Genomic DNA, 27,219 nt, shown 5'->3' with positions numbered 1-27,219 from the left:
TTGGTGCGCAGAGTAAAACCCAAGAAAGACCTCACAAACAAGAAATGGCAAAAAAGAAGAAGACCGGCCCATTTTGACCCAATGGTCACCCATGGGTACTATACTGCAGCTGAGGATTCAGCCTGTGGTAGAAAAGCACAATGGTAGGAAAATTAAACCACTGCCACCAGCCATTTAAAGTAGTGAGGGTAACCGAATTCTTTTTTTACATGAGTAAGTAGGAAAAGGGGCTACTAAGTATCCTCCCAGCAATCCTCATAAAATGGTGTGTGCTGGACCTAGAAAGAAAGAAGGTAAGTAAAGTCAATTTCACTTTACTATTCTTGGGAACAGTAGTTCTCACAAGAAAGGGTATTTAAACCTTCAGAGAAATCTAAAGGTTTTCTCTGTGACACTGCACTGAAGGAGCTGTGTGTCGCCATACAAAAAGTAGATGCCTATTGAGTTTGTCAGACTCCAAAAACAAAGGAAACAGATAATCCAAATCAGATCAAAATACCAGAGAGTGAGAAACAAAAAGGGCTCACGTTTTCCAGGGTGAAAATTAAAAAGTCCCAAAGACCAACAGAAGAGCTGAGGTTCTCTAAGGTTGAAGGGAATTAGCACAGAAGAACAAGTTACTTACCAACTGTAACGTTCTTTTGACTGGATGTTCCTCCCACATATTCCTCATCTTGTGATATTCGTATTCGCCAGCTTCGGAATTATTTTTTCGGCAGAGGACGCTGTGCACGTGGCGTCGATGTCCCTCGACGGGCTAAGTACCTTGTCGACGTCACCGTCAGTATAAATAGCTCGTGCCGCACCCCTTGGCTTCAGTTTTGTTTTTGAGGAAATATTCGAGGAACACCCAGGCGTGTCCCGTGACTGATACTCTTCGTGAAATGAAAGTTTAAGAAAGGCAAACTGTACTGCTGGGTAGGATGGGAGGGTCGATGAGGAATACGTGGGAGGAACATCCAGTCGAAAGAACGTTACAGTAAGTAACTTGTTCTTCGAATGGATTTTGTCCTCCCACGCATTCCTCATCTTGTGATAGACTCCCATAGCAGTGGCAAATTTGGAGGTGGGAGTACTAGTTATTGTTCTCATGGATGGAATGAAGTACTGCCTTAGCAAATAAACCCTCATTGGAGGAGGAGGCATCTAAGCAATAATGCTTGATGAAGGTATGCATTGATGCCCATGTTGCAGCTGAACAAATATCTGCTGCAGGGACTCCCCTCTTCAGAACCGCAGCAGTAGCCATCCCCCTAGTGGAATGGGCTCGAAGCCCATCCGGTGGGTCTTTTCCCGCCAATCTGTAGCACTCAATTATAGCAAGAATGATCCAGCGGGATAAAGTCTGTTTTGTCACCACTAAACCCAATTTATGGCCTGTATAACCCACAAAAAGTTGGTCATCTTGACGTAACTGACATTCTTGAAATGTAAAAACTGAGGGCCCTTTTGGGGTCCAGTCTATGTAGTCTCTCCTGTTCTTTGCCCAAATGAGGAGGAGGATAGAATGCTGGTAAAATTATTTTTTGTGACAAATGGAAGTCAGAAACTACTTTTGGTAAGAAAGATGGTTTAACTTTAAGAACTACCTTGTCCTTGTAAAACGTAGTATATGTGGGTTTACATGAGGGAGCCTGTAGTTCACCAACTCTGCGTGCTGATGTTAAGGCTACAAGAAGAACAGTTTTTAGTGTTAGAAGCCTCAAGGGACAGGCGTGCAGAGGCTCAAATGGTATACAAGTTAGAAACTTAAGTACTAGATTTAAATCCCAAGTTGGGACATGAAACGGTACTGGAGAGTATACATTAGTAAACCCTTTCAAGAATTGAATGATTAATGGAATTTTGAAGTAGGAAACCTCTTCCGAGGAGCACTTGAAAATGGAAAGCGCAGCAAGATATCCTTTAATTGTTCCAATCTGGAGCCCCAGATTGGCTAGATGCAGTAGGAAAGAGCCCCATTGGGGTGCCACATTGAAAAAGGGTCCACATCCTTATCATTGCACCAGTTACTGAATTTGTTCCAACGACACCGGTATAAAGATTTTGTTGCTGGCCTTCTGGCCGAAAGCAAAATCTCCATTACGTCATCTGGAAGATCCCAATCCTTGCATCTCAACCTCTCAGAAACCATGTGTGAAGGTTGAGTGTCTTGACCTCTGGATAGAGAACGCGACCTTCCTCTTGTGAGAGAAGGTCCTCTCTTTGCGGAAGATGTATTGGAGGGCAGATGGACATGTCCAGAAGGTCCGGGTATCACGTCCTCCGGGCCCATCCGAGGCAATTAGGATCATGGTTTTCCTGAACTTTCTCAACCTCCTGATTACTTGAGGAATCACGGGGACTGGAGGAAATGCGTACAGCAGAGGAAACTTCTAGTCCAACACGAACGCATCTCCTAGAGTTCCTCTAGGAGGAAATTCCCTTGAGCAGTACTGTCCGCACTTCCGGTTTACCATGGCCACGAACCGATCCACTTGAGGGGTTCCCTAAAGGGCGAAGATCTCCAGAAGGACTTCCTGAGCTAGCTCCCACTCGTGGGAGACTGCTCTGCCTGCTCAGAGCGTCTGCCGCCGTGTTCTGCTCTCCGGCTAGGTGAACTGCAGATAGAGAGATTCCTTCTCGTATTGCCCAGAACCAGAGCTGCATTGCCTCTCTGCACGCTGGCAGTGACCCTACGCCTCCTCTCTTGTTGAGGTAGTACATGGCCACCGTGTTGTCTGCCATTATTAGGACATCTTTTCCCTGTACAGAGGCAGGAAAGCTTTCAGCGCTAGTCTGATTGCTCTCTGCTCCAATAGGTTGATGTGTAGTTTGGACTCTGATGGAGACCAACAACCGCTGATTGTCAGATCGTTGGTATGGGCTCCCCACCACGTGAGTGAGGCGTCCGTTAATACTGTTATCTCCGGCCATGGTTGCCAAAAAGATTCTCCCTTGAGGATGTCTTTGTTGCAAGCCCACCATAGTAGATCCTGAGCAACTGCGCTCGGGACATGCAGAAGATCCGACATACTCCCGGAGAACTGGGACCACTAAGTTCTGAGGGCCCACTGAAGGGATCTCATTCTCAATCTGGGCTCTGGCACCAGAAAGATGCAGGATGCCATGAGGCCGAGCAACCTCAGAAAATCAAAGGCCGGCAGATGGTGGGCATTCTGGAATTTTGTAACCATCTGCAGAATGTGGAGAGCTCTCATCTTGGGAGGCGAGGCTTTGCCCGAGAAAGTGTCCAAAACTAACGATAAACTGGCGGTTTTGGGATGATATCATGTGGGACTTCTTGAAATTGAGGGAGAAGCACAGGTTGTGAAGGAAGCGACAGGTGATTGACAAATGTTTGAGCTTGTTCGAGCGAACATGCTCTGATCAACCAATCGTCCAGCTAGGGCTAGACGTGAATCCCCCTTTCCTGAGACTCGCTGGCACCACCGCCATCAGCTTGGTGAAAACCATCAGGGCAGAGGTCAGCCCGAATGGCAGAACTCGAAACTGATAGTGAGAACAGCCAACTGCGAAACTCATGTACTTTCTGTGCCTGTGATGGATTTGCACATGAAAGTAAGCATCCTGAAGGCCCAATGATACCAACCAGTCTTGGAGCCACAGTCGCCAGTTCGATGTTCTGAACCTAGGCACTAAGGACAAATGTGGTGAGGATCTGTTATCGACATCTTCGAACCACAGTCGATACAATTCTTAAACCCAGTTTTGGGTGTAGAAGGAGTAGATGAAGATGACATTTTCTGACAGAAAATTTCGAAGCACACCATTCGAGAGCGAAGCAATCGGAAAAACGGAACTGAAGCCAACGGGTGCAGCAGAAGTTATTTATACTGATGGTGACGTCGACACGGTACGGAGCCCGTCGAGGGACATCGACGCCACAACCTCGTGCACATCGCCCTCTGCCGAATTTTTTTTCTCCGAAACAGCAAAGCTGGCGAATACGAATATCACAAGATAAGGAATACGTGGGAGGACACAATCCATTCGAAATGAGAATTCTCCCCAACATGATCAAAGAGGGCAAGGAGGAGAGGAGCAAGACCATAAGTTTAAAAACAATAGTGAGAAAGTAAAAAAAGAAGGCAGAGTGAAGAAAAGAGATACAGGGAGGAGGTAATGGAGGTATGTGGCCTTAGAGAGAAGATTAGAATAATAGGCGAGTTGTATGCAGGATGGAGAAGGTTGAGATAAGAAGTAGGGAGACCAATCAAGAGTGCAGAATAGTCAATACAAGAGAAGCTGAGAGATACGTTTGGTAGCATAGAAAGACAAAAGGCGAGCAGGACAACTGTTGAAGAGATGAAAATGGCAGACATGAGCGGAGTTAGATGTGTAAATAGAAAGATGGAGTAATCAAAGAGGACACCAAGGTTCCTAGCAGAGGACAAGAAAGGGAGGGACAGAGGGGGAAATGGCAGAGTGGAAAAGGATGGGGCGGGCAAGTGTTAGGGGGAATGAATAGTAAATCAGTTTAAGCAGGTTTGAGATGGAGAAAGTGGGAGGCCATCCAAAATTGGATGGCAGAAAGGCAGTTGGAAACAGTTTGGGAAATCAGTGAAGGAGGAGAATGAAAAAAGATTGGAGTGCCATACGCATAGAAATTACATAATAGAGAAGAAATTAGTTCAGATAAGGGGATAGTGTAGAGGGACAAGTACAGAGCCTTGGGGAACTCCATGAAGCATCAGATAGGGAAGCATTAACACCAGCCCAAGAGAGTAGGTACGGTCCGACAAGTTGGATTGAAACCGTTTGAGTACTGAACCGCAAAAATCGAGAGAGGAGAGGGAAGATAAGAATGCAATGATTAGCAGTATTGACAGCGGCATAGTAAGCAGAAAGGAGAGCATTTGCAACATGAAAAAGAGCAGCCTCTGTAGATGAGGGTAGAAGGGAAGGAGGAAAACCAGACTGGAGAGAAGGAAGGAGTAAGAACATTCAGGTAAGAGGAAACCTGTTAATAAACCATGCACTCGAGCATATTTAAGATTTGTAAAGGACAAAAGCACAAAGATGTGGATGTGTCACTGGCAACAAGAAACCCAACCACCCCTTGCTACTGCCAATTAAGCGCCAGATACCCTTTTAGTCTGCATGTTCATAATGCCCAAGGAGAAGAAGTTGAGAACACATGCTAGTAGGCAATATTTAACCATGTGATTTGTTCTTCTAATGGCTACATTGCTTTCAGATTCCTCACCGCTGAAAACTCCCAAGGACATGCCGTACAATTACATGAGGTGGGAAATGTTTGAGGAAGAACTAAAACCTTTGATGCACCGACATTTCAACCTTAGCATCCTCTCTGCATGAGTGTTGAGGTGGTAGTGTTTGTACAAGTCTAGCAGAGGCAAACCTGTGAAGGGCAGAAGTGTTGCTGCCCGACTCTTCGAATAGACAGAGGGATTGTGGGATCACCTCGTGGGTCAGCTCACAAAAAGCTTTGATGCAAAGAACTAAACATTGTGAAATGGTTTGCTTGGAGACTCGAGAAGTCTTTCTGTGACTTCAAATAACTAGTCATCAATCCTGAGCTCAGGCTTTTAAAAACAGATCAACAAGGAAGGTCAGGGGTTCATTGTATGAAATAGTTTACCAACCAGAAGGTGTTTTTAGGTTGTTGCTGATAAACTGTTGAACAAAATTAATCACCTCTTTAAAATGCTTCACAATTACAGGTAACAAAAAAGTAGGAATCAGCAGGTATGGAGGGAAAACTTATATCAGGCCGAGCCCCCAGAGAATCACTAGCGATCAGGGCACCAAGAAGTGACCTTCTTGCACTTCCTGTTTTGGCTGAAGAGCACTGGTCACGTTGGGGAAACCCACCAAAGTGCCAAAACATTTACTACACTCACAGTAGTTGTACACAGTAAGCAACAAATTACTTGCCTCTTCTACATTGGAAGCAGTTTTTGCTGATGTTTCCATAAAGATGAGGCCATGTTCTCGTGCAAATGCTTCACCCTCTTCTCTTTTCACTTCTCTTCTTGATTCCAAATCACTAAGATGTGCAAATTAAATACAAATTCTGTTACACAAAGAAAAGAAAACAAAAAAACCTGAAACTTGCAGAGGAGAATAGCAAAATATACTATAATGTTAACCATTTATATACAAACTGGGAAGTATCGTGCTTAAGTAATCTGCTTTATTGAGTAATAGCATCATTTTGTCATCTCTGAAGGATGAAAGACAGAGGCGCACCTCCTCAACCGCAATAAAACGCATACCGATTACTCAGATTTGCCAATCAGGTGCACTAGCCCATTGACCCTACTCACAGAAATTACGTGCAACATTGCAACTGTTATAATGAAAGAACACCAACACATACAGTGAACTATTTTCATAAGTCAAAAAAACATTACTATTGACCGTGTACTGCAGCAAACTTTGGTGTTCCCAAAAGCACCATATTGGCTGCAATTGTTATAACTTTTATACCCAATTAGCTAGAAGCTTTCTGAGACAGCAAGCTCCCCCCTAACTCTGAATGGCAGGACATTCAATTTGTTTTAATGTATAGCTCACATGTCACCTTTGGAAGCTTTGTGGCATCCAGGGAAATACTAGATATATAGAAAATAAAATGGCGACATTGAAATCCGGAGATTAACACATGCAAAAAATCAATAAATAAATAAAAATAAAAAAGAAATCAGATTTTAAGTACGCATCAGCGAGTCAAGTAGTATTAATGTGTCAAAGCTCATGAAGAGGAGACTGTAAAGAATGTACATGCCATATGTGACGACTTAACAATTGTTGCTTTTCTGAGAATGATAAGTCACCAATCCCAAGGTCCACTGGTGAAAATTACATTAGGCCTCCAACCGCTTTAGTTTTGCTGTGGGTATAGAGCTAAAAGAAATAAGAGATTCAGCCTTCAGAAGTCTGATCCATGCACCTCTGACAAGAAGGTCGAACAAGGGATTTAGAGGGTATGCCGAAACATAGTCCAGATGGCTTTTATAAATGTCATTTAAATGGACTAGCACAGAGTTTTGCAGATCAGATCCTGAATGAACAGATTGTAAGCCTCGTCTGAGATGCGAAAAGCTACCAGTCCCAACAGGGATCGGAGTTAAAGGGGCGTAGTTTTAAATAGAGTTTAGTGCGCTGAACTAACCATAAAGACCTAATGGATGGTAGGTCAAGCTCGCATCTTTAGTCATCAAGAGGCACAGTATTAGGGACACCCAATATTGAACTCCATTACCCCTCAATTTCTTCTAGCCATGTAGTGTGGCCTGTTGAAAGGGCCCCCAGCCCATATAAAATGGCTGGGGATAATGCTCTTTGTGTGTAAGGTAAGGAGGCCTTCTATGTTAAAGGTTCCTTTCCTGGCAATACTTTTTGATTATAAGGCATCTTTTCATAACTTTGGGCATGATGAATTCACCGTAATAAGGGGTCGCCAGTCTGATTTAACAGGGGAGCCTAGACTTATAGGTATTTATTTACTGTTGCCAATGTTGCATTTGCAGATTTCCAGTTGAAATCGAATTCTTTTCTTGACCTACCCACAATTATCAAAATGATTGATTTAGCAGGATGGATCTTCATGTCATTAGCAGTGGCAAAGTCATGAAGAGCATTCATGGAATGCTGGAGACCTATTGGAGTGAGGTAAAGTAACACTCTCGTCAGCATAAACCAAACACGGGACTGTCTCCCTTCCACAATTAGGGGGAATTTTGGAGGAAGATCGAATTGCATCGTCCATATCAGAAACGCAGATATCAAAAGGCAGGGGGGGCAAGCATGCAACCCGGCTTAAGGACTTGGTTTGTTTCAATTAGCCGAGTGATGGCACCATCTTGACTGTTGTCTCTGTATGCAATAGCCTTATAAAGTAGAGCAAATAGGATGAATGGGACGGGAGACGCAGTCAAAAGCCTTCAAGCAGTCGATGAAACATAATAATAATTCCTGGTCAGGCCGACTGAGAATTTGCTCCACCACGCAATGTAGCGCACAAATATTATCCGCTCTGCTGTGCCAACGTCTGAAGCCAGCCTGATGCTTTTTTAAAGATATTTCCCCTCAACCCACTTGTTGAGTTTTCTTAATATTAGGTAAGAGAATATTTTTGCACTGGAGTTGAGCATTGCAAGAAGCCGATAGTTGGAGGGATCCATCCTGTCCCCATTTGGATCTACTCGGACCAGGATTTATTCACTCGAGCTAGGCGGTATGGCACCCAATAAAATGATACCATCAAACAGTTGCTTCAACAGAGTGGACCAGAAATTAGGATAGGCTTTTTTTACTACATTAGCAACTGTGTCCAGGCCAAGGGCTCGGGAAGCCTTGAGCTTGTGAATGAACTCTAAAATATCCTATACTTCAAAATCCTCCATTGTATTGCAGGCCAGGTATGGAATTTCGAGTCCAGCCCCAGCTATATTATAGTTGTAGTAAAGCTTGATAATCTGGTTAATCCTGGCCGATTCCGAAATGGGGTGATGCCCCAAAAATACAGTGCCCACTAGTAATCTATAACCATACCAATTTAAAAAATAAAATGTTTTACTTTGGTTATTAGCATTTTTGCAAAACAATAACAGGGACTTCCGGAATAGCTCTGTGACACTTCATATATTGTCAATTAACAATCGAGCTTTCCCCCACTATCCCTGTTCCCCCTACGCATCCCAATCCCCCCCCACCCCCCAACTGAGGTTTCCTCGAACTTAAACCTCAGGAGCTTGATGGGCGGCATTGTGCTTTAGCGCTGTGACATTCAGAGCAAACCTCTTCGCAGATGCCCGAGAACTTGCCCGAAAATGATTCTCGTAGTGATCTATATCTTGTCTGCTTTGCGCCGGATCGTGGGTCTCCCCTCTGCGCTCCTCACCCCCTGACTCTCACCTCCCGTTTTCGGTGACCACCTTCCCCGTTTCGGGTCCGTCAAGGCATTAGTATTTCAATGAACTTCCCATCCCCATGATTGTCTCACCCCCGTCCCAATTTGATCGAAAGTTGCTCGAGTCATCATTGACCATTGCAGTCAATTTGTCCATGAGGAACATGCTCTTCTTTCTTTGCCACTCCTCTTTAGACGGGGTCACCAGGCTCTTCAATTTCTGCACCAGGGCCACCCTCCCCGCCCTCAGCATTGTTTCCCACATTCTGGGGTATCTGTATATGTCTGAGTCCCTCAAGGGCCGGCATAGTAGTATCGTCAATGGATCTTGTGGGAGCATGTCACTGGTGACCTCTGCGATCCAACCCCTCATATCCTCCCAGTACCTCTGAATCCGCAGACAGTGCACCCACATGTGTTCCTTGTTCACACCTAGCCACATCCCCTCGAGCATTTCAGAGAGACCCCCAGGAACATCTTCGATTGCTTTAGTGGGTCTCTGTGCCATCCCTGTAGGAGTTTGAAGTTGTGCTCCATGACTATTGTGAATAGATTCCTACGAAAGGCTATTTTGAAAACCTTGTTCCATGCCTCATCTGAGAGAGCCTCCCCTGTCAGGCCATTCCAGTAGCTACGGAACCCTCTCCTTTCTGTGAGACTGTTGGCATTCAGTATCTTATACAGTTTTAGACACCATCCCTTTTCTTGACTTTGCAGTCTCTACATTTTCTCAAAGGGAGTCCAAGGTCTCCCGAGTCTTTGCCCCAAAGTCTGTTCACATAGGATGCCCTTCAGCCAGAGATATTCAAATATAGGGATCGACCCCTGACCCAACATCTCTACCATTTCCTCGTATATCAAGAAGTCTCCCTCCCTCAACAGCTGGCCCACACTTTCCATACCCCTGTCAGACTAGACTGCGCATTCTTTAATTCCCTGCTACCCAACCTGAGTGCGGGCCCTAGGGCGAAGTTAACGGGGAGGTGGTCAGGTGGTTGGTTTGTGCCCCCTCTTTCCAGATTGACCAGAGTGCCCCTAGCGTTGGGTGGTTCTTTACCCTAGTCGAAATGGTCTTTCGCGGAGCCCAGAGTAGTTCCCGCACCTCATGTGGGTGAATGTCCATGTCCTCCAGGTAAGTCCAATAGGTACCTTTGCCCTCTCATGTGTTCTAGGAGCACCCTTAACTGGGCTGCACAGAAGTAAAGGCGAAAGTCCGGTAGCCCAAAGCTTCCTTCCTCCCTAGGAAGGGTGAGAATAGTCCTCAGGATTTTACCCTGCCAGACAAATTCTTGAAATGATTTCTGGAGATCTTTAAAGGTCTGGTCGGGACGCGCGTGAGAACCAATTTCTTTTTTTACTGTTGCATACTTTCAATAGGCGAAATAGGAACTTCCAGTGTGCATTACTGACCGAGCATTTGTGGTGTTTTAGCCAATTCTTATAGCAGGTGGAAAGGGAGGCTATTTGAGACTCCCTGTCCACACGCAACAGACAATCCCAAGAGAGGCAACCAACTTCCAATAGTACTCTTTCTTTTGATGTATGAACAGGTCAAACAGCCCCTAGTTACCTTTGTCATGGCAGATTCATGGTTGTTGTAACCTTAACATTCACAAACACATCCATTATGTCTCCAATATCCCACTTTTTTTGCTGCCAATAGGTTTTCGGGATCGTATTGACCAGTACATATCAGCAAATTTATTTTCTTAACACTGGAGTCAGACCAAATGAGGGGGTTAGCATGGAAATTTACTTTTACATCAATACAAGAACGATTAGATCGCTTGGGTTCCGGCAAGGTCTGAAACAATGTTCGAAGAGCATGGTCACCGATAGTGGTGAAACTAGTGTGCAGAGTGCTATATCACCTCCACTGAATGGAGTCATCAAATACATAGTCAATGCAGGTGGCAACTTATCCATTAGTCCAAGTCTTCTCAAGCAACTTGCCCCCGCACTCCTCCCCAAAACCTTTGTGTTTAAGCAACAAAAAGGTATTCAAAAATTGTTGCCACCCACGATCACCCAAGTTTCTCAGTACCTTTGAGGAGCAATAGGCATCGTCGACAACATTTACTTACAACGTCCAAGGGAGAAGGATAAAAGGCATTAAAATCACCATTGAGGATCACATTTTTGCCAGGATGCTGGTCTCACCATTGGAGTCGTAACTTTTCAATGGCTTTCTATGCGGTTTTAGTAGCTACGCCTCCAGGAGGATCGTAAAGGTTTATAAATCAGGCACCTGTTTGTTGGATTAGAGGGATCCTTGAGGACTGCAGACAAAACATGCGGGACCAGTGGGTCCTGCAGTGTATTCTTTTAATATAAATTGAACCTTAGCCCCGATTGTCTGCCCCACAATAGGGCAGCCCCTCGGCTTGGAGTTGCTAGTCGACAAATTATACTATAACCATCAATACTGAAGTGGCTGTTCGCCATATTATCCAGAAGGAGAAAGACATCTCTAGGTAGTAAATGAGAAGAACCCTAAGGGTGAAAAAAGAAAGGCTCTGAATCCACCGATGTTCCAAGAGAGCCATTTGATGTGATCTGACGGTCAGTGCTTCAGTGATTACTGGCACCCAATAGGCCCGGAATCAAGCACTCAATTTTTCAACATCTGGGGTGATTTTCCACCGGCTTATTAAAAGAACAACGCTAACTGACTCTTTCCGTACTAGGACTACCACCTGCTGTGAGCCGCTCCAAATGATGGTCCAAAACCTCTGCCCCAACATTTATACATTTGTCCATTGGGCCCTGCAGAGCGACCTGGAGAACGGTGCCATCTTGAAGTGTCCTAGTAATGATAGTCTTTCCAGGAGAAATTTGCTTTTCCGAAGTACATTGACATTTACTAGCTGGTTTGATGCCTTTAGAAAAAGTCACTGCTTTATGGGTTATCTGCATATTACTATTAGTGAACAGAGTCCGTCTCCGGTGCATTTTTTTCCTGGCCGTATTGGGCTGCGGAGAAGCAACAATAGAGATGGCATCCTTCTCCAACAGCAAAGGAGATACCGGGGTGACCACAGGCTCCACTTTAGCTGTCATCATGGCCCCTATCGGTTCCAACGCACTTGAATTCGAAGCAGGATCTCCCACGTAGCTATACAGGATGACAAAACAGAGGGGGGGGGGTCTTTGAAACTCTCTACCAGCACGAACACAGCCCATTGACTTGTGCTTGGGTGGATGGCCCCTGGGAGAGTCTCAACCAAATCTTTAGCTCACTGTTCTTTTCACAGAGAAGAAATGTCCCCACATATCAGTCTTTGTCCTGCCCTGGGGCAGTCCAGCACCAAAATGCTAGGCAATTCTCCTCTGAACAAGAGTACCACAGCATGACGTCGATCACTCGGGCAAGGATTCGCTTCATGTCGGACTGCTCCGTAGCCATTTCTTTTAGCATAGCCCGAACGGGGCTTCCACAGGAGCTGCTATAGCGCTCGTGAGGGGGAGGGGGGGTTGGAAGTAAGGTCTTGAGATAGGAAAACTGATGAGAAAGATGAAGAGACCACCTCACTATTGCTAGCTGAGGAATCAGAAGGGGGGGCAATTTTGTCAAAGTCTGGAGTGGTTGAGAGATGGGTGCCAAATGTGTTGTCAGAATGCTCTGAAATGTCATTTATCGCATCCACTCCAGCCAGAGCATCCCTTTTGCAGGCCGAGACAGAGATTCACTAAATTATAAGTTACTCACCGTAGTGAATAACGTACTCTTAGGCCTTCGTTAGTCACCTTTCCTCCATACTGCATGGGGGTCCCTTCCAAAGGACGGGAGACAGAACCTTTTTCACCAGAGAAAAACAACTTCCCTTTTAAATTTAGAGGCGCGCAGGGGTGCGGTCCTGGGAGCATGCATTGCCCTGATGCCGCCCTTCGGGCCCACCCCTTAGTGCCCATAGACGCATTGACAATCGATTAACATTGCCTAATGACACCAGTTTTATTAGGGGGGAGGATGGTGGGACGTATGGAGGAAGGGGGACTAAGGACTAGAGTATGTTAGTCACTACGGTGAGTAACTTATAATTACTCTTGCGTCTCGTCCCCTTTCCTCCATACTGCATGGGCGATTACAACTTAGTGTAGCCCCAGCATGGAGAGGATACCCTCCTTAAGCAAATAGGTTTCTAAGAACCGCCTGTCCGAAAGCCGCGTCTGATCTAGAGCCGGCATCCAAACAGTTGTTCAATTGCCTGCTCCCAGTTTGCTGAGCCTGTGCGCCTCCAGGTTGCATTACCTCGGAAGGTGGACTGCCGTGAGGTAGATGCTCTTCAGGGCCCCTTCCGGCATGCTCACCGCCAGCCTGCACCACAGAGGGAAAATGGTACCTCCCTGCTTGTTGACATACATGCTGGTTGGGCTGTCTGAGGACAACCTTGCCCTAGACAACCAGAAGGAAGGCTGTGAGAGCTAGCCAGATGGCCCTCAGTTTCAGCCAATTGATGTGGTACTCCTGCCTGGTCCAGGTGCCATGGACGCAGGGTGTCCAGGGTGGCCCCCCATCCCTCGAGAGTGGAGTCCGTAGTGCTGGTGACCTGTGGGGTAGGCTGCCAGAAAGGTTTGCCCGTCTGCAGGTTGCAATCCCTGGACCCCATGTGAGGTCCGGGTGAAGAGAAAGAGGAACGTTGATCATCTCCGCCGGAGAGCCCAGCTCCTGGTTCCAGGATGCTAGGAAGCGCCGCTGTGTCCTCCTCAACCTGAGTCTCGTGTGGGGGGACGGCCAGAAGGACCACTGCTCTGAGACCCAGTAGGTGTTAGCACCACCAGGCCGATGTCACTTCTCTGCTGAGGAAGTGCGCGGTGGCCCTCTTGATGGCCGTGATCCTGTCCTCTGAAGGAAAAACTCTCGGAGCATGTGTCCAAATGAGCCCCAAGAAGGTCAGACTCTGTTCATAAGAGCGTGGGAAGTGCAGTGAAACACTTCTGGAGATGAAGCCCTGACGAACCAGTCGTCGAGGTACAGGTACATGTGGTGGCCCTGAGCCTTAAGGAGGGCCGCCCCTGTATTCATCAGCCTGGTAAAGACCCTGGGGGCCGAGTTGAGGCTGAAGGGAAGCACCTTGCATCTGAAATCGCAGCCCATAATCCTGAATCGTAGAAAAGAATGATGAGGCTGCCAAATCGGGACGTGTAAGTGCACAACAATTAGATCCAGGGAGCATGTCCAGTCTCTCTGCCATCAAGGCTGGCGTAACCATCTTGAATTTTTGTAGGGGTAGGGAGATGTTGAGGGTGGAAAGGTCCAACAACTCTCAGGCCATCCTGGTTCTTCTTTTGTATGGCGAAAATCCTGAATAAAAGACCCAGCCTCGCTGGGAGGTTGGGATTTCTTCCACTGCCTGGCTCCGAGGAGCGACCGGTTCTCGGTCAGCAGAAAGCTGCCAAAATTGCAAGTGAAAGGCAGCCTGCCCCCCACTGGAGACACGTGGACCCAAGGGGCAAGTCATGCCTCCTTTCCCTCCGAGGCTGTTGCGGAGGAGGGGGATTGGACCGCCCCTTTGCCCCCATCCCCTTTGTGGTTTCCTCCAATGCTGACTAGGAAAACCGTCAGGTTGTCTGGACCTTCGTTCCTGGAAGCCTCGGAACCCGCCAAACGGCCACCCCTTGTCGAAGCGTTGCAGCGACTGGGTGTAGGCCTTGGACATGGCCTTAGAAAGAATAAAGACTTCTCGGTTGGCAAGCTGTCCTTTTTATTCAATTCCTCCTCTGTGGTGGAGTGGAAGAGGTCACTGCCCTCGAAGAGAAGGTCCAATATGCGTTTCCTGGACATCGGGATTAACTTAGTAGCCCGGAGCCAGGCAGTCCTTGTCATGTCCATGGCAATGCGGATGGCACAGGCAGAGGTATCGATGTGGACCACGAGGGAGCTTCAAAAAACCATACGCTACCAACCTGTATTCTCCTAGTCCCGCCCTGAAGCAAGTTTGGCTCTGTGCCGGAGGTTCTCTGGGAGGAAGTCCACAGTTTCCCACCCGAGCCCTTGGTTAGCAGCTGCCAACATGGCATCTGTGATGGCGTGCCGCAAGTGCCAGGAGGCGTAGGTGTACAGCTTCTTCCTGTACATCTCCAAGAACTTGCTTAGCAGCATCGAGGAAGGGGTGGCTGAGGAAGACTGAGGCTTGGACTAGAGTGACGCTGCAGCCATCACTGAAGAGTGCGGTTGAGGATGCGCTGAATGCAAGAGTGTGTCCCCATCCATCTGCCTGTACCTAGCACAGAGTCGCCGATTGACAGGCCGGGCCGAGCGTGGCTTGCGCCACCCCCCCTTACTGGCCAGGGCAACTACGTCTTTCTGCATTGAGATCCCCGTTTTGGTAAGGGGTCTTGAGGAGAGGACTTCTGCTAAGACCCCCCCCCCCTCCCCGGGCTGCTCTACCTCAGGCTGAGGAAGGCCCAGCTACTCTGCCAAACCTGCAAGGTGTTCATGGAAGGCCCTGATGGAAGATGACGTGTCGGGGTCCTCCTCGTCCGTGTCTGCCAGGCCGGGGGTCCGGAGCTGGTGGAGGAGTGCTGGGCGCCGTGGGCAGTGGAGTGTAGACCGGAGCCGGTGGCTGTTGCGGCAGCTGTTTGTGGAACCGCCGGTACTGTGGAAGGCCGAGGAGCTGGAATCGGAGGAGCTGGCGGGGCAGCAGAGTCTGCGCTGGAGCCTGTGGTACCAAAGCAATCGGAGGAATGACTTTGGGTGCCGGTGGGGCGACCTGAGGGAGCATGCCCGTGACGGCCTCCCGGAGGATGCGTCCCGCCCCCTCTCCGGGGAGTTCGCCTCAGCCCTCATAACCTTTGCAAGGAACTTTTCTTAGGTGGCAGGTGATATATTGACAGAACGGTCCAGGGCATCTGGGGCCGGGGCACTCTCTGACTGGGGTGCAGGGGAAACCTACCCTTCGCTGCTGATGGATAAACTGTAGGCCACACACCTGGTTGACAACAGTCAGACCTTGTGACTCCTTCCTCCAACTGCTCAGCAAGAGGGGATATCGGATGAGCGGCCATCTTGATTGGCACGTCAGCCAATTTGTCGAGCTGCATGGCACGTGCCAAAGTCGTGGTGCCTTGCTCGCTGGAACCAGCCCCGTCCAAGACTCTTGGTGTTGCAACCCAAGGTATTTCCTGCACCTCAGGCCGTGACCTGTAAGGCGTATTGCCCTCGCCAGTTCTGCATATATGCGGCACCTCGGCCATGTTGCCGGTACTAGGGCGTGGCCCCTCAGGTGAAGAACCTTTTCCGGTCTATCAGCACGGTCACCAGGAGGATCCACTGACCCCCCACCTCAAACTGCCGGCCGGTAGCTGACTTAGAATCAGTACTCGTGCTGGTATAAGAACCCGAGCGGTCCCTCCCACGCGGGCGATTCCTTGGAAGGAGTCTGTTAGGCAGAATCATATGCAGTACCCCTTTGGAACACTACACACAATTAAGACTACAAGTGTAAGTACAATTTCACCTTTGGTACAAGCCTGTACTACATAGTAATGGGGTAGCAGTGACTGAGCAGCCAGACTTATCTCAAGAGTAAAGTGAGCAGTACAACAGGTTACACAAAGGACCAGCAAATACAGTGATTCAAACACTTACTCAAGGTTTCTTGGTAAAAGAAGATACATTTATTTACACACAGTCATTTGGAAATTTCCCACTAGTAAGAGCAGCTCAATATCACAATCTAATATACAACCAATCAGTTTCTGAACAAGTTCAGCTCCCCTGAAGTGGGAGCAAAATGGCACTTCAGTTACTTTAAAAGGTTGTAAAAAGACAAGGTGATAAGAATCAACAGCACAAATAATTTTTCATAAGCAGGGCAAAGGGTTTCAGTTCACTACAACCAGCAATTCAATTCAATAAGCCTGGGCCAAAGTAAATGGTTTAGAGTCTTGTATAGGATAGCACAGTTCTGGTATAAACCGGTTAAGTCTTTGCCACGGATCTTAGAAGAATTAGGTCAAAGTTAGATGTTGGTTTACGGAAGGACAAGCCTTCAAAGTCAGGAAAGTTTCACAAACTTTCACTGCAGCCAAACGGGGTTCTGCACCGCACTTGCACAGTACCTTGTAAGTGAAGAAAAGCTGTAGCTGAGGCAGTTGTTCCTGGCAGTTCCTGCAGATCTCGCTGTTCCTGAGCTTCAGTCGTGGGGACAAGGAGGACGTCGGGAGGTTCCTGCACTGCCCAGGGAAGAGGGCACAAGCTTGGCAAAACGTCGGTTTCAGGTGTGAGTGCCTTTAAATCCACAAACTGGTTTCCTTCCCCCTGGCTATCCGGTTTTCAACAGCACTCTGAAGAAATTCCGACCAGGTTGGGGACGGTGTCCAGGTGGCTTACGAGTTGGTTGTTCACGCCAAACTCAAGGGAAGAAGTTAACCTTGAAGGGATTCTCTGTCGATGGAATTTCAGGCAATTCGGACCTGCAGCAGGGCTTCACCGGTGGACCAGGAGTTGCAGCAGTCGTCTTCCTTCAGCTCGTCTTCGTTCTTTCGCTCTAGTGGTCGACTCTGCTTTTTAAGTCCCAGAGACCTGCTTTTAAACAGTTTTCCTCCATTCATTCCAGCCTGGCTGTCACTCGCAGAGCAGCCGGACAATCACGCCAGAGTGCATTCAGGTCTCCTAGGAGACTAAGCACAGTCGGGCACCTCCCTCACATCCTGTCCACCCGAGACACTCAGGCGCCAGAGGAGGGCTTCAGCACTGAAGCCCGCCAAAGGCCAACGAACAAAGGGACCAAACCTGGTTTGGCGCGCAGAGACAAACACAAGAAGGACCTTTCCAAAAAGAAATGGCGAAAAAAGTTGACCAGAGTCTGCTTTTACAGCTAGGTCTTGGGCGCAATATTGGAAAACATGGCTGACCTGATTTTTAGCTACCGGTGTTCGCAGTCGGGAAAAATCATGGTAGTTTGTTTTAAACCACTGCCACCAGCCATTTCAAGTGGGAAAGGGTAACATTTGACTGTTACATGAGTGTTTAGACTCAGGGGAAGCTAGGCAACCACTCCAGCACTCTATAGGAAGATAGTGTGTGCTGGGTCAGTAAATTTAAAAAGACTAGTAAAGTCCATTTAACTTTACATGCTCTGGGAGACAGTAATCAGTCCGAGAGAAGGTATTTAAACATTGGGGAGTCTGAAAGACACCCCTGTGCCACTGCACTGAAGGTGCTGTGCGACACACAGAAAAAGATGATGCCTATGGAGTGGTTTTAAAACTCCATACCAAAGCACACAAAAGTAAAACACATCAAAATACACGGAGGAGTGGGAAAAAAGGCTCACACTCTTCCCAGGTAAAAAATCAAATCCTAGAAATCCAGCAAAGTTGCTGGGGGTCTCAAAACGTAAGGGAAATTAGCACATTCTTGAGAATTCTCCCTAACAGTCTCCCTTGCGGTGTGCGCTGGAAAGAGCTCCCTCCACCTGGCTAGTCGGTTCTTCAGAGACCTCAAGAAAAGCGCGTTACACGCGGTACAAGCTTGCCAGCTGTGGTCTAGACCAAGGAACGTAGGCAGAGGGCGAGGGTGTATGAAGCTGGAAAGGGGCCATCGCAGGATGGACACCTACAGAGCCCTGTAGACATCGACATGCGCCGGGGAGGAACGTGACGCCTGAGGACCGAGACCTGAATGATAAAAAAGACAGACAGAAAGACAGAAGAGAAGTAGTATCTGTGCATGGAATTACATGGCCGAAGCCAAACTCAGGAGCGCTGGTGAAATCAACCTGTTCCCGTCGACGCGGAAAAGGGGACTGAGGTGTGGCGACGGAGGGCGGAGTCAGGGCAGCACATGTTCCCGGGGCCGCACCCCTGCACGCGTATAATTTTAAGGGGAAGAAGGTTTTTTTCTGGTTAAAAAGGTTCCGTCTCCCGTCCATAGGAAGGGACGCTCATGTAGCATGGAGCCACCGTCGCAGCCACTGAGGGCAGAAGCCCCTGCTGCTGTATGCGCCGAATCAAAGAGGATCAGCTGAGTCTGCCGCACCCGCCGTAGCCTTGGGGGTAAGCTTGAGGCTCTCTATGCTTCACTTTGGACGTTATCAGTGCTAACCATCCGACTTGCCCATTAACCAGCCCACTGCAACTGCAGGCTTCGAGCACCACGAGGAAGCCAAAATGGTAGTGCCCTTATCCCGTGATTTTTATTATTGCCACTACGCTGCCTAGCAACGTCCGCTCAGCAGCTGATTGGCCGCTCTAAGATTACCTCGCCTACATCCGGCCTCCACTAGCACCGGAAGGCGAGAGCCGAGGTCCACCCACAAAGGACCACCACAAAAGGACAGAGCACCTGTCTTTGCCTGTCCATTACACCGTCGCAGCCGCCGAGGGCAGGAGCCCCTGCTGCTGCATGCATCGAATCCAGGAGGATCAGATGAGTCTGCCGCACCCTCTGCCGAATCCAGGAGGATCAGCCGAGTCTGCCGTACCCTCCATAGCCTTGGGGGTAAGCTTGAAGCTCTCTATGCTTCCCTTTGCACGTTATCAGTGCTAACCTACACTTGCTCTGCCCATCTGACTTCCCCATTAACCAGCCCACTGCAACTGTGGGCTCCGAGCACCACGAGGAAGCCAAAATGGCGGTGCCCATATCCCGTGATGTTTATTGTTGACACTACGCTGCTTAGCAATGTCCGATCAGCAGCTGATTGGGCGCTCTACGATTACCTTGCCTACACCCGGCCTCCACTAGCACTGGAAAGCGTTTGCCGAGGTCCACCCACGAATGACCACCACAAAGGACAGCGTGCCTGTCTTTGTCCGTCTTGCTGCATCGTCGCAGAGTGCAAGCCCATGCCAGACTGACTGTCGCTAAACTGTATGCCATCTACCGGCGGTAAGCGAAATAATCACTTGCTGGACATCTAACTTCTCTTACGCGCACATGTACTCATAACCAACCTTATTGCCAAATGCCTAGAAATTGCGCTTCAGACTTCGCCCGATTTGTTTACGGCAAATCCCAAAATCAGAGCCAGGCACGCTGCCTAAATCATTCCTTCTGCGCAACTGTAGCTGCACAACTATCATTCTGACATCATGCGCCTGCCCCTTCGTGAACAATGTGAAATGTCTTCATGAACTCAAATGTATTCTGCCCAGTGTCACATCATAATGTTCTATGCCTGCTATGTGAAGTGATACCAGCTTATTTTGCCTCGACTATATGTAGTGATACTGTGCTCACACACTCCCATGCGTAGTTATATTGTGCCCATGCCTTCGCGGCAAACTTAATGTTAAGTGATCTCAAGTATTAACTGTGTACTGTTAAGCTAATACCCACCCAACTGCTAAGCCATTACCGGAGTATACATGCACTTGTTTTGCCACAGTATCCAGATTGTGCCTATATTGATGTCTAACTCGCATTTTCTGTGAACTGCACAACACGGATGAAAAACTGTTGCCTACCTTGCTGTGTTGTACTGTCACACAATTGTGGATTACATTAGTATAAGATTTACTGCAAAAAAAGTGTTACCGACCATACTGTCACTGTATCTAGACACAACTGCAATCCTGTATTAACGGCCTCCTTCCCACGCTCTCCTACATATCTAACCACACTGCTCTGTTCGCCATTTTCTTTCTACAACTCCACTCGAGTCATGCAGATCCTCCACAAGTTCGCTTGCTCTCTATCATATACCATCATTTCTATACTCGCTTTCGTCCTCACTCCGTCCGTTCACTACCCCATCAAGACTCACACCAACATCACTTGCATCCCCCACCACCACATCTCATCACACCTCTCCTTCCACTCGATACCTGTGCTCTCCACCCAGCCGCAACCATGCCCACGCTCCTTCACACACTCAAACCTACCCAAACACAAAGCCTTGCACTGCGCACTTCACCTCAGACGCACTAAACTTAGAACTCGCACCCTTCCACTAGTAATCCGCTCCCACCCTACAACCACTACATCCCATAATCTACATCTAGGATCACGCACCACCTTCATTAGCTCTCCACACACTCAACATACACCCACACCTAAAAGTTCACCCTCATCTCAGCCATCTAGACCCATCCACCCCACTCCACCCATAACCATGAAAACTGCCAACCACCATACCTCCAAGACCAAATGCTCTCCTACACCACTCCTGAAATGCGCCCTTCTTAATGTACTATTTCTCCCGGCGCATGCCCTAGAAATCTATGACCTCTTAGACACCCTTAACCTGGACCTATTGACTATCACTGAAACCTGGCTACACGAAGCATCAGGTCCCTCAGTTGCTCTTGCACTCCCGCCAGGCTACACCATCCACAGACAAGACAGACCAGCACACATAGGAGGCGGAGTAGCTCTCATCTCCAAAGAAACTCTCCCTTAGACCCATTAATCACCCCAGGGACAGCAACTCAGACACTATCAGTCATACTTGCACTATCCCCATACAGTACCATCAACATTCACATCCTCCACCGCCCCCCTGGCCTCCCACCAGATTTTCAGTGTCACCTCCTGCATCTACTCAGCAACAACATCAAAGGAGGATCCACTAAGACCTTACTTCTTGGAGACTTAAACCTCGGTACTAATGACCCTAAAGATAAAGCTGCCAGTACCCTCACCAAGGAACTATAGTCTCCGGCCCCACACATACCAAAGGCCGCACCCTAGACTGGGTCGCCGACCACAACTGACACTCCTCCATTACCGCTAACTCAGCGCTGCCTTGGACCGACCACTATTGTATCGAGTTCAGTTTTCCAACTTCCTCCAGTACTAAAATCCTCACCCAGCCTCTCCAGCTCAAGTGAGAAGCTCCAAAAAACTTAGAGGGCAGCCTTCGCTCACATCTTAACATCCCAGCTCTAGCCCCACCCTTCTCCAATGACCCAAACACTGTAGCAGACATCTACAATGATGCGCTATCCAAAGCTATCAACTCCATTGCGCCACTTGTATCCAAAAAGGTTAAAAAAAAAAAACTACACATGAACTCCTGGGTCACTGATGAATTACAGTCCTTACGCTCCCGCAAAAGGGAGGCGCAAAAAACTGGATAGCACACCCTAGCGATAACACAAAAAACTGCTTCAACCAAATGTCCCGCCAGTATAAAGATGCCATTACTAAAGCCAAAGCTAAATCCTTCAATGTCCGTATTACTAATGCTAAATCTCAGTCCAAAGAAATCTTTGACACCTTCAAGGAACTCATCTCGCCACCTAACACACCGGATGAGATTATCAAAGACGAAGCCTGGTGCACAGGTATCGAAACTGCCATGCTAAACAAAATTGCACTCCTTCAAAATAAAATTCAGGGTCATCACAAAGCCTTACCAAAAACTCCAGGACCTACACAACCAGTCTCCTCTCCCCCCTCAACTAACACCAAACCACTCTGTTTAAAGACATCACAGAACTGGAAGTCACTAATCTCCTCAGAAATCTAAAACCGTCTACGTGTAAAGGAGACATCTTTCCCCCTAAACTCATCAAGGACTGTGCAGACATCCTTGCCCCACTTATAACAGCATTCACACAGGAACTATCCCCGACAGCCTCGAAGAAGCATGGGTTCGCCCCTTTCTAAAAAAGCCCACCCTTGACCCCACCCAACCAAATAACTACAGACCCATAACTACGGTGCCTTTCCTCCTCAAAGTCCTGGACAAAGCCGCCCACTGCCAAATTCAACAATTCCGTGAAACCCACTCCATTCTCGGAGAAAGGCAATCAGGGTTTCGTAAAGGACATGGCATGGAAACAGCACTGGAAGACTTAAAAAACCAGATCACTCAAATCATGGACAAGGGCAAGCCAGCCCTACTGCTACTCCTTGACCTCTCAGCTGCTTTCGATCTTGTAGATCACAAGACGCTTACCTCACACCTTACACACTCAGCCAACTTCTCCAATGAAGCAGCACTTTGGGTCACTTCCTTCTTAGAAGGCAGGGCAATGAAAGGGTTTTCAGACAAAGCTAGTGCTGCCCCAACCACTATCCACTGTGGAGTCCCACAGGGATCATGCACTGCACCCACCCTCTACAACTTGTTCACAAAGCTCATCTTCGACAAGCTTGACGCCCTAGGTATCGCGTACACAAATTGCGCTGATGATACCCAAGTACATCTACCTCCCACTGGCTCATACACCAGAGACGCCGAAGCACTTCACACAATATACTCCACCATCCAGGCTTGGATGGCAGCCAACGGCCTCTGCCTTAACGGGGACAAGACCGAAATCATCATCCTAGGCCTAAAAACGACATTAGCCAAACTTGACAATTTGTACTCTAACTTCACCATTGACAACACCATCATCCCTGTATCCACCTCAGTTAAGACCCTAGGCGTGTACTTAGACTCCACACTGTCCATGTCGAGACAGGTTAGCGCCATCACCTCCTCCTCAGCTCGCACAACCAAACTCATAAATGAAGTAAAACCTTACTTATCCAAGCCCAACTGCCTTACCATAGCCAGAGCCACTATCGGGGGGATAAACTGGACTACTGCAACGCCCTTCTAGCAGGTACATCTAAAAACCTCAACAGACTTCAAATTACCCAAAATAATGCGCTCAGAGCCGCACTAAGCCTTCCTAAAAGAGAACACATCCCCAAGGCGAGAAAGGCAGTGCACTGGCTCCCTGTCCAAGAACGCATCAGCTTCAAGATCCTCACACTCGCACATAAATGTCTAAGCCTCACAGCACCTTCATATCTGGCGCAAACCATAGCCAAACCTGCACACAAGACCTATCAGGACCCATCACTCCAACAAACTACTCACACCCCACATCTACAGATCCAAAGGGGGAGGACTTGGCTTCCCCTATTTAGCCCCAAAGCTATGGAACACACTACCCACAGACAGATCAGAAAACTCTCTCCTCACCTTCCGCAAAAAACTCAAAACCTTCCTCTTCATTTGACCCCATGTATGTTCTTTCACATCCCCATATATGCCGGGTTATTTCCTCCTCTTTGTAAATACTAATGCACTGCAATTGTTATCCCCTATGTAACGAATCTGTCTGTAACCAGCACGACAATGCCTCCGGGCTACTGCACGCTCAACAAATTCGAATAAAGGGGACGGGACGTAAGAGTAAAGAGTTATCAATAGATGGTGAGATAATAAGTCCAGATGCGGTTATGATGAGACTTGGCCGAGAAAGACGTGTGAACTGACTGTGCTTCTTTTTCCGTTGCTTGGTTGCCCATACCAAAGAAAACCGTTATTTTAGATTGTGCGTTTGGGGTGCTATCAATTTTGTCCTTCTTAGTGCGCGGAATGTCAGTGTTCCAACATTGCGCTGCTGCGGGACTGCGCAAGTGTTTGCCAGAGCACATGGGATTACCTTGCAGCGCATACACACTGGGTTTAACAAATATCATTTTTCTATTTTTTGTATACTAATAAAGATTGATTCACCACAGCTCCTGTATCTTTCTCCGCCACAAGGCAGTTAGACACTCAAATGCATGTGCGCCGACGCGCATCGGGCTGCTATGAGTGCGAGTTGGGTCTGGATAGGCGAGAGCCGAGCCGCAGGATCAGGGAGGCCAGAGCAGCAGGTAGCCGAAAAATTGATCCACTTCAAAAGTAGCATGCAGGTCCAAGCAAAATCCAAGGTCCAAGCAAAATCCAAACAGTTAGGAACACCAGAACATCCACACAGAGTACCAGAAAGTAAGGCACACTTCACTCGCCAACGTAGTTTCATTCTCTGAGCCCAAGTAGTTCGGTTTCAGCCATGACGCACACTCCAGCTCCTGCCTCTGCATTTCCCACTCGTACAAATGATCAGGTGGTTCTAAAAGTAGACCACAAATCTGTTAGACGTACATTTTGCACACTTCTACCATACCAGAGGTCACAGTGCAAGACGCCAGTCAAACACTAGGAAGAGTTGAATTTAGAGAAAGCCAAGACACACTTACCAAGGACCTGTTGGTCTTTTTACTGGATCCCATTATGCAATCATTTTGGTACATCAGCTAACGGTAAGAGATGCAATGCATTCAATATATGTGTACAAGTGAAGCTAGGAAACCAGAGTAGAGAGCAATCATGATAGCACACCTGGATACCGCAATACAACTTAACAACCACACTCCAACAAACTACATACACTGCCGAACCAGGTGAGCAGAATGTCAATGAACATTTGAAAGTGTGTTCACAGGAAAGCAGTAACTCAGAACACACTGAACCGGTTCCATGTGAAGTTCTCACCTGCAAAATGTCAGGGAGGTGATTTCTGTTCCTGACTCCCTAAAATACTTTGATCAATTATTCTAGGAGGGGTGTTATTTACGAGATTTATACTGGATACCACTGTACCATACACTAAATTTACTGGAACAAAGGCATGGTGCACATACAAAATATTTCCTTATCGCACTGAACACCAATGAGCATCTTCCCAACTTTGGCATTCCCACGCACAACATAGGTTTAGAAGGCTGTAATAAAATACAATGGTGGTCCGAAAGGGATAGGAATGTTGTGGATGAATGCTGTGCTAGTCCAATATGTTCTGCCTGTGGCAGGATGTAATGTTTTTAGCGCCAAGTCTTAACAGGGTTTTTTGCACTACCATTTCCCTGAATGCAGTTTCAGATTTAGATAGGTTAGGGGTAGCTAACCTGTTTCTATTTTGGCCTACAGCTCCCATGATCCATCATCAGTAAGTATTCTGGTGGGGCAGACTGGAGCTGTAGGCTAGAATATCTGGAGGGTGACAGGTTGGCTGTTCCTGGTCTATATATAACTATTACCACATTGGAGAAAGTTGTAAAGAACTACAGAATGTAAGACTCTCTGCGTTCAGGGAATGACCTGCCATAGAACATTATGGCAGAACATTCCCTGAACGCAGAGAGTCATACAATTCTGTAGTTCTTTTCAACTTTCTCCAGTTCATATCATAGGCGTCAGGCTTGCAACAGTATTTTTCCTTGCTTTATTCCATGATAACCAGCAGCTTAATGTTGCCATTGGGCTTGGGCACCTGCAGCCATTTCTCTTTCTATTCAGCAAGGGTCTCTACAGTGTCCCATGTTCATACTTTACAACAAGCCACAAATTCTGTAGTGTTTTTGTTTCCAGATTTCAATTGAGGTCTCATCAATGTGGCATTTGAACTTGCAATCTTACCAAACACTTAACAATGCTTTTCAAGGTTACCTCTTCTGCACTCTAACACCATACTTCAGTCAAAGTTGCGAGAGAGCAGGAGCACGAGAGACCACACGTATGAGAGTCAGCATGTATGAGATAGTTAGTTTGCGTGGCCTTGCTGTTCTTCCGGAGTGGTGTGGCCACCGTGCTCTGGAAGGCAGATGCGACGAAATGACTACTGCGCTGCAGGAGTACAGGGACGAGCAGTGGCTAAATTCACTACTCAGCCTCGCAGTACTGCTAAACCAGCATTGATCCCAATCAAAGTTAACATACAGACAGCCCGACTGGTACACCTCTTTCGCCTTTCGTGGTGACATGGGCTGGGGCAGACTATACTATTCAGGATGAACGCGAAGTAACAGTAGCAACCCAAACTTCAATAACACAAACAATCCAAAATTATAGAAGGTCCTATCAAGTTTCTAAAAATATATACTTTAAACAACAAAAAAATGCAATTAACTAAAGCCACTTCCCACTCGAGCAAAGAGAACACAGAAAATTAAAACATATCTAGTATGGCACTTTGGGTACTAGCAGGGTGTTCAGGCAAGAACAAATGATGTCACTTTTCAAAGTTATATGCTTGAAAAACGAAATGTAAAAGGGGGCATACATGTTACTAGGATTCCAGAAAGTGGACCAGGGAGACATGATTTCTTAACAGTACATTATTCTCGTCTTTAGTCTTTATGCGGCTCAATCAGATCATGCCAGGCTTTTTGGCGCTTCAGCTGTAGTCGAACCGATATCGAGATGGATCCAGTCGATGCAATGCAATTACACTGGTAGTTGGCATTCGAAGGTGCAGGTTCCTGAAGAGTACGGTCGGCGTTCGAGACAGCGAAACAGGGTCTTCAACAATTCAAGTAGCAGTCGAGTCGGCAGCGAGTCGCACTTCTGATGGGTTGAGTCTGCGCTTTTGAAGGAGTATGATGTCTTCCAGCAGGTCAAGTCGGTACTCATGTTAGTTGCTCCCTACAAGGAGAAGCCTGCAGTTTGGGTTATTCACAACTGTCTGCAGCAAATGGTCGAGCTGGCATGTGTGGCTTGAAATGCAGCAAGTGGTTCGAAGTTGTCTTAAGAGTGCCAAAAGTAGCACTGAGTCCCGTGGTGGATAGAAGGATATCGAACACTGTCAAAGTAGCTCGAAGACTGTTCAAAGCAGTG

The 27,219-nt window shown here is 47.5% G+C and overlaps 1 protein-coding gene across 1 annotated transcript in view; it reads right to left on the bottom strand.

Annotated features, from left to right (window-relative positions):
- The window catches only part of RAB2A (RAB2A, member RAS oncogene family), a 543,971-nt gene that overhangs the window by 254,340 nt on the left and 262,412 nt on the right, over window positions 1–27,219 (bottom strand). The window contains exon 6 of the mRNA XM_069621096.1: window positions 5,902–6,013. Within this exon, the coding sequence (XP_069477197.1) occupies window positions 5,902–6,013 (112 nt within the window). The remainder of the gene's footprint in view (window positions 1–5,901; window positions 6,014–27,219) is intronic.

This window comes from Ambystoma mexicanum, chromosome 5q (assembly GCF_040938575.1).
Source record: "Ambystoma mexicanum isolate Mex_15411 chromosome 5q, UKY_AmexF1_1, whole genome shotgun sequence".
Taxonomy (NCBI): Eukaryota; Metazoa; Chordata; class Amphibia; order Caudata; family Ambystomatidae; genus Ambystoma; species Ambystoma mexicanum.
This window is presented reverse-complemented; position numbering and strand designations above follow the sequence as displayed.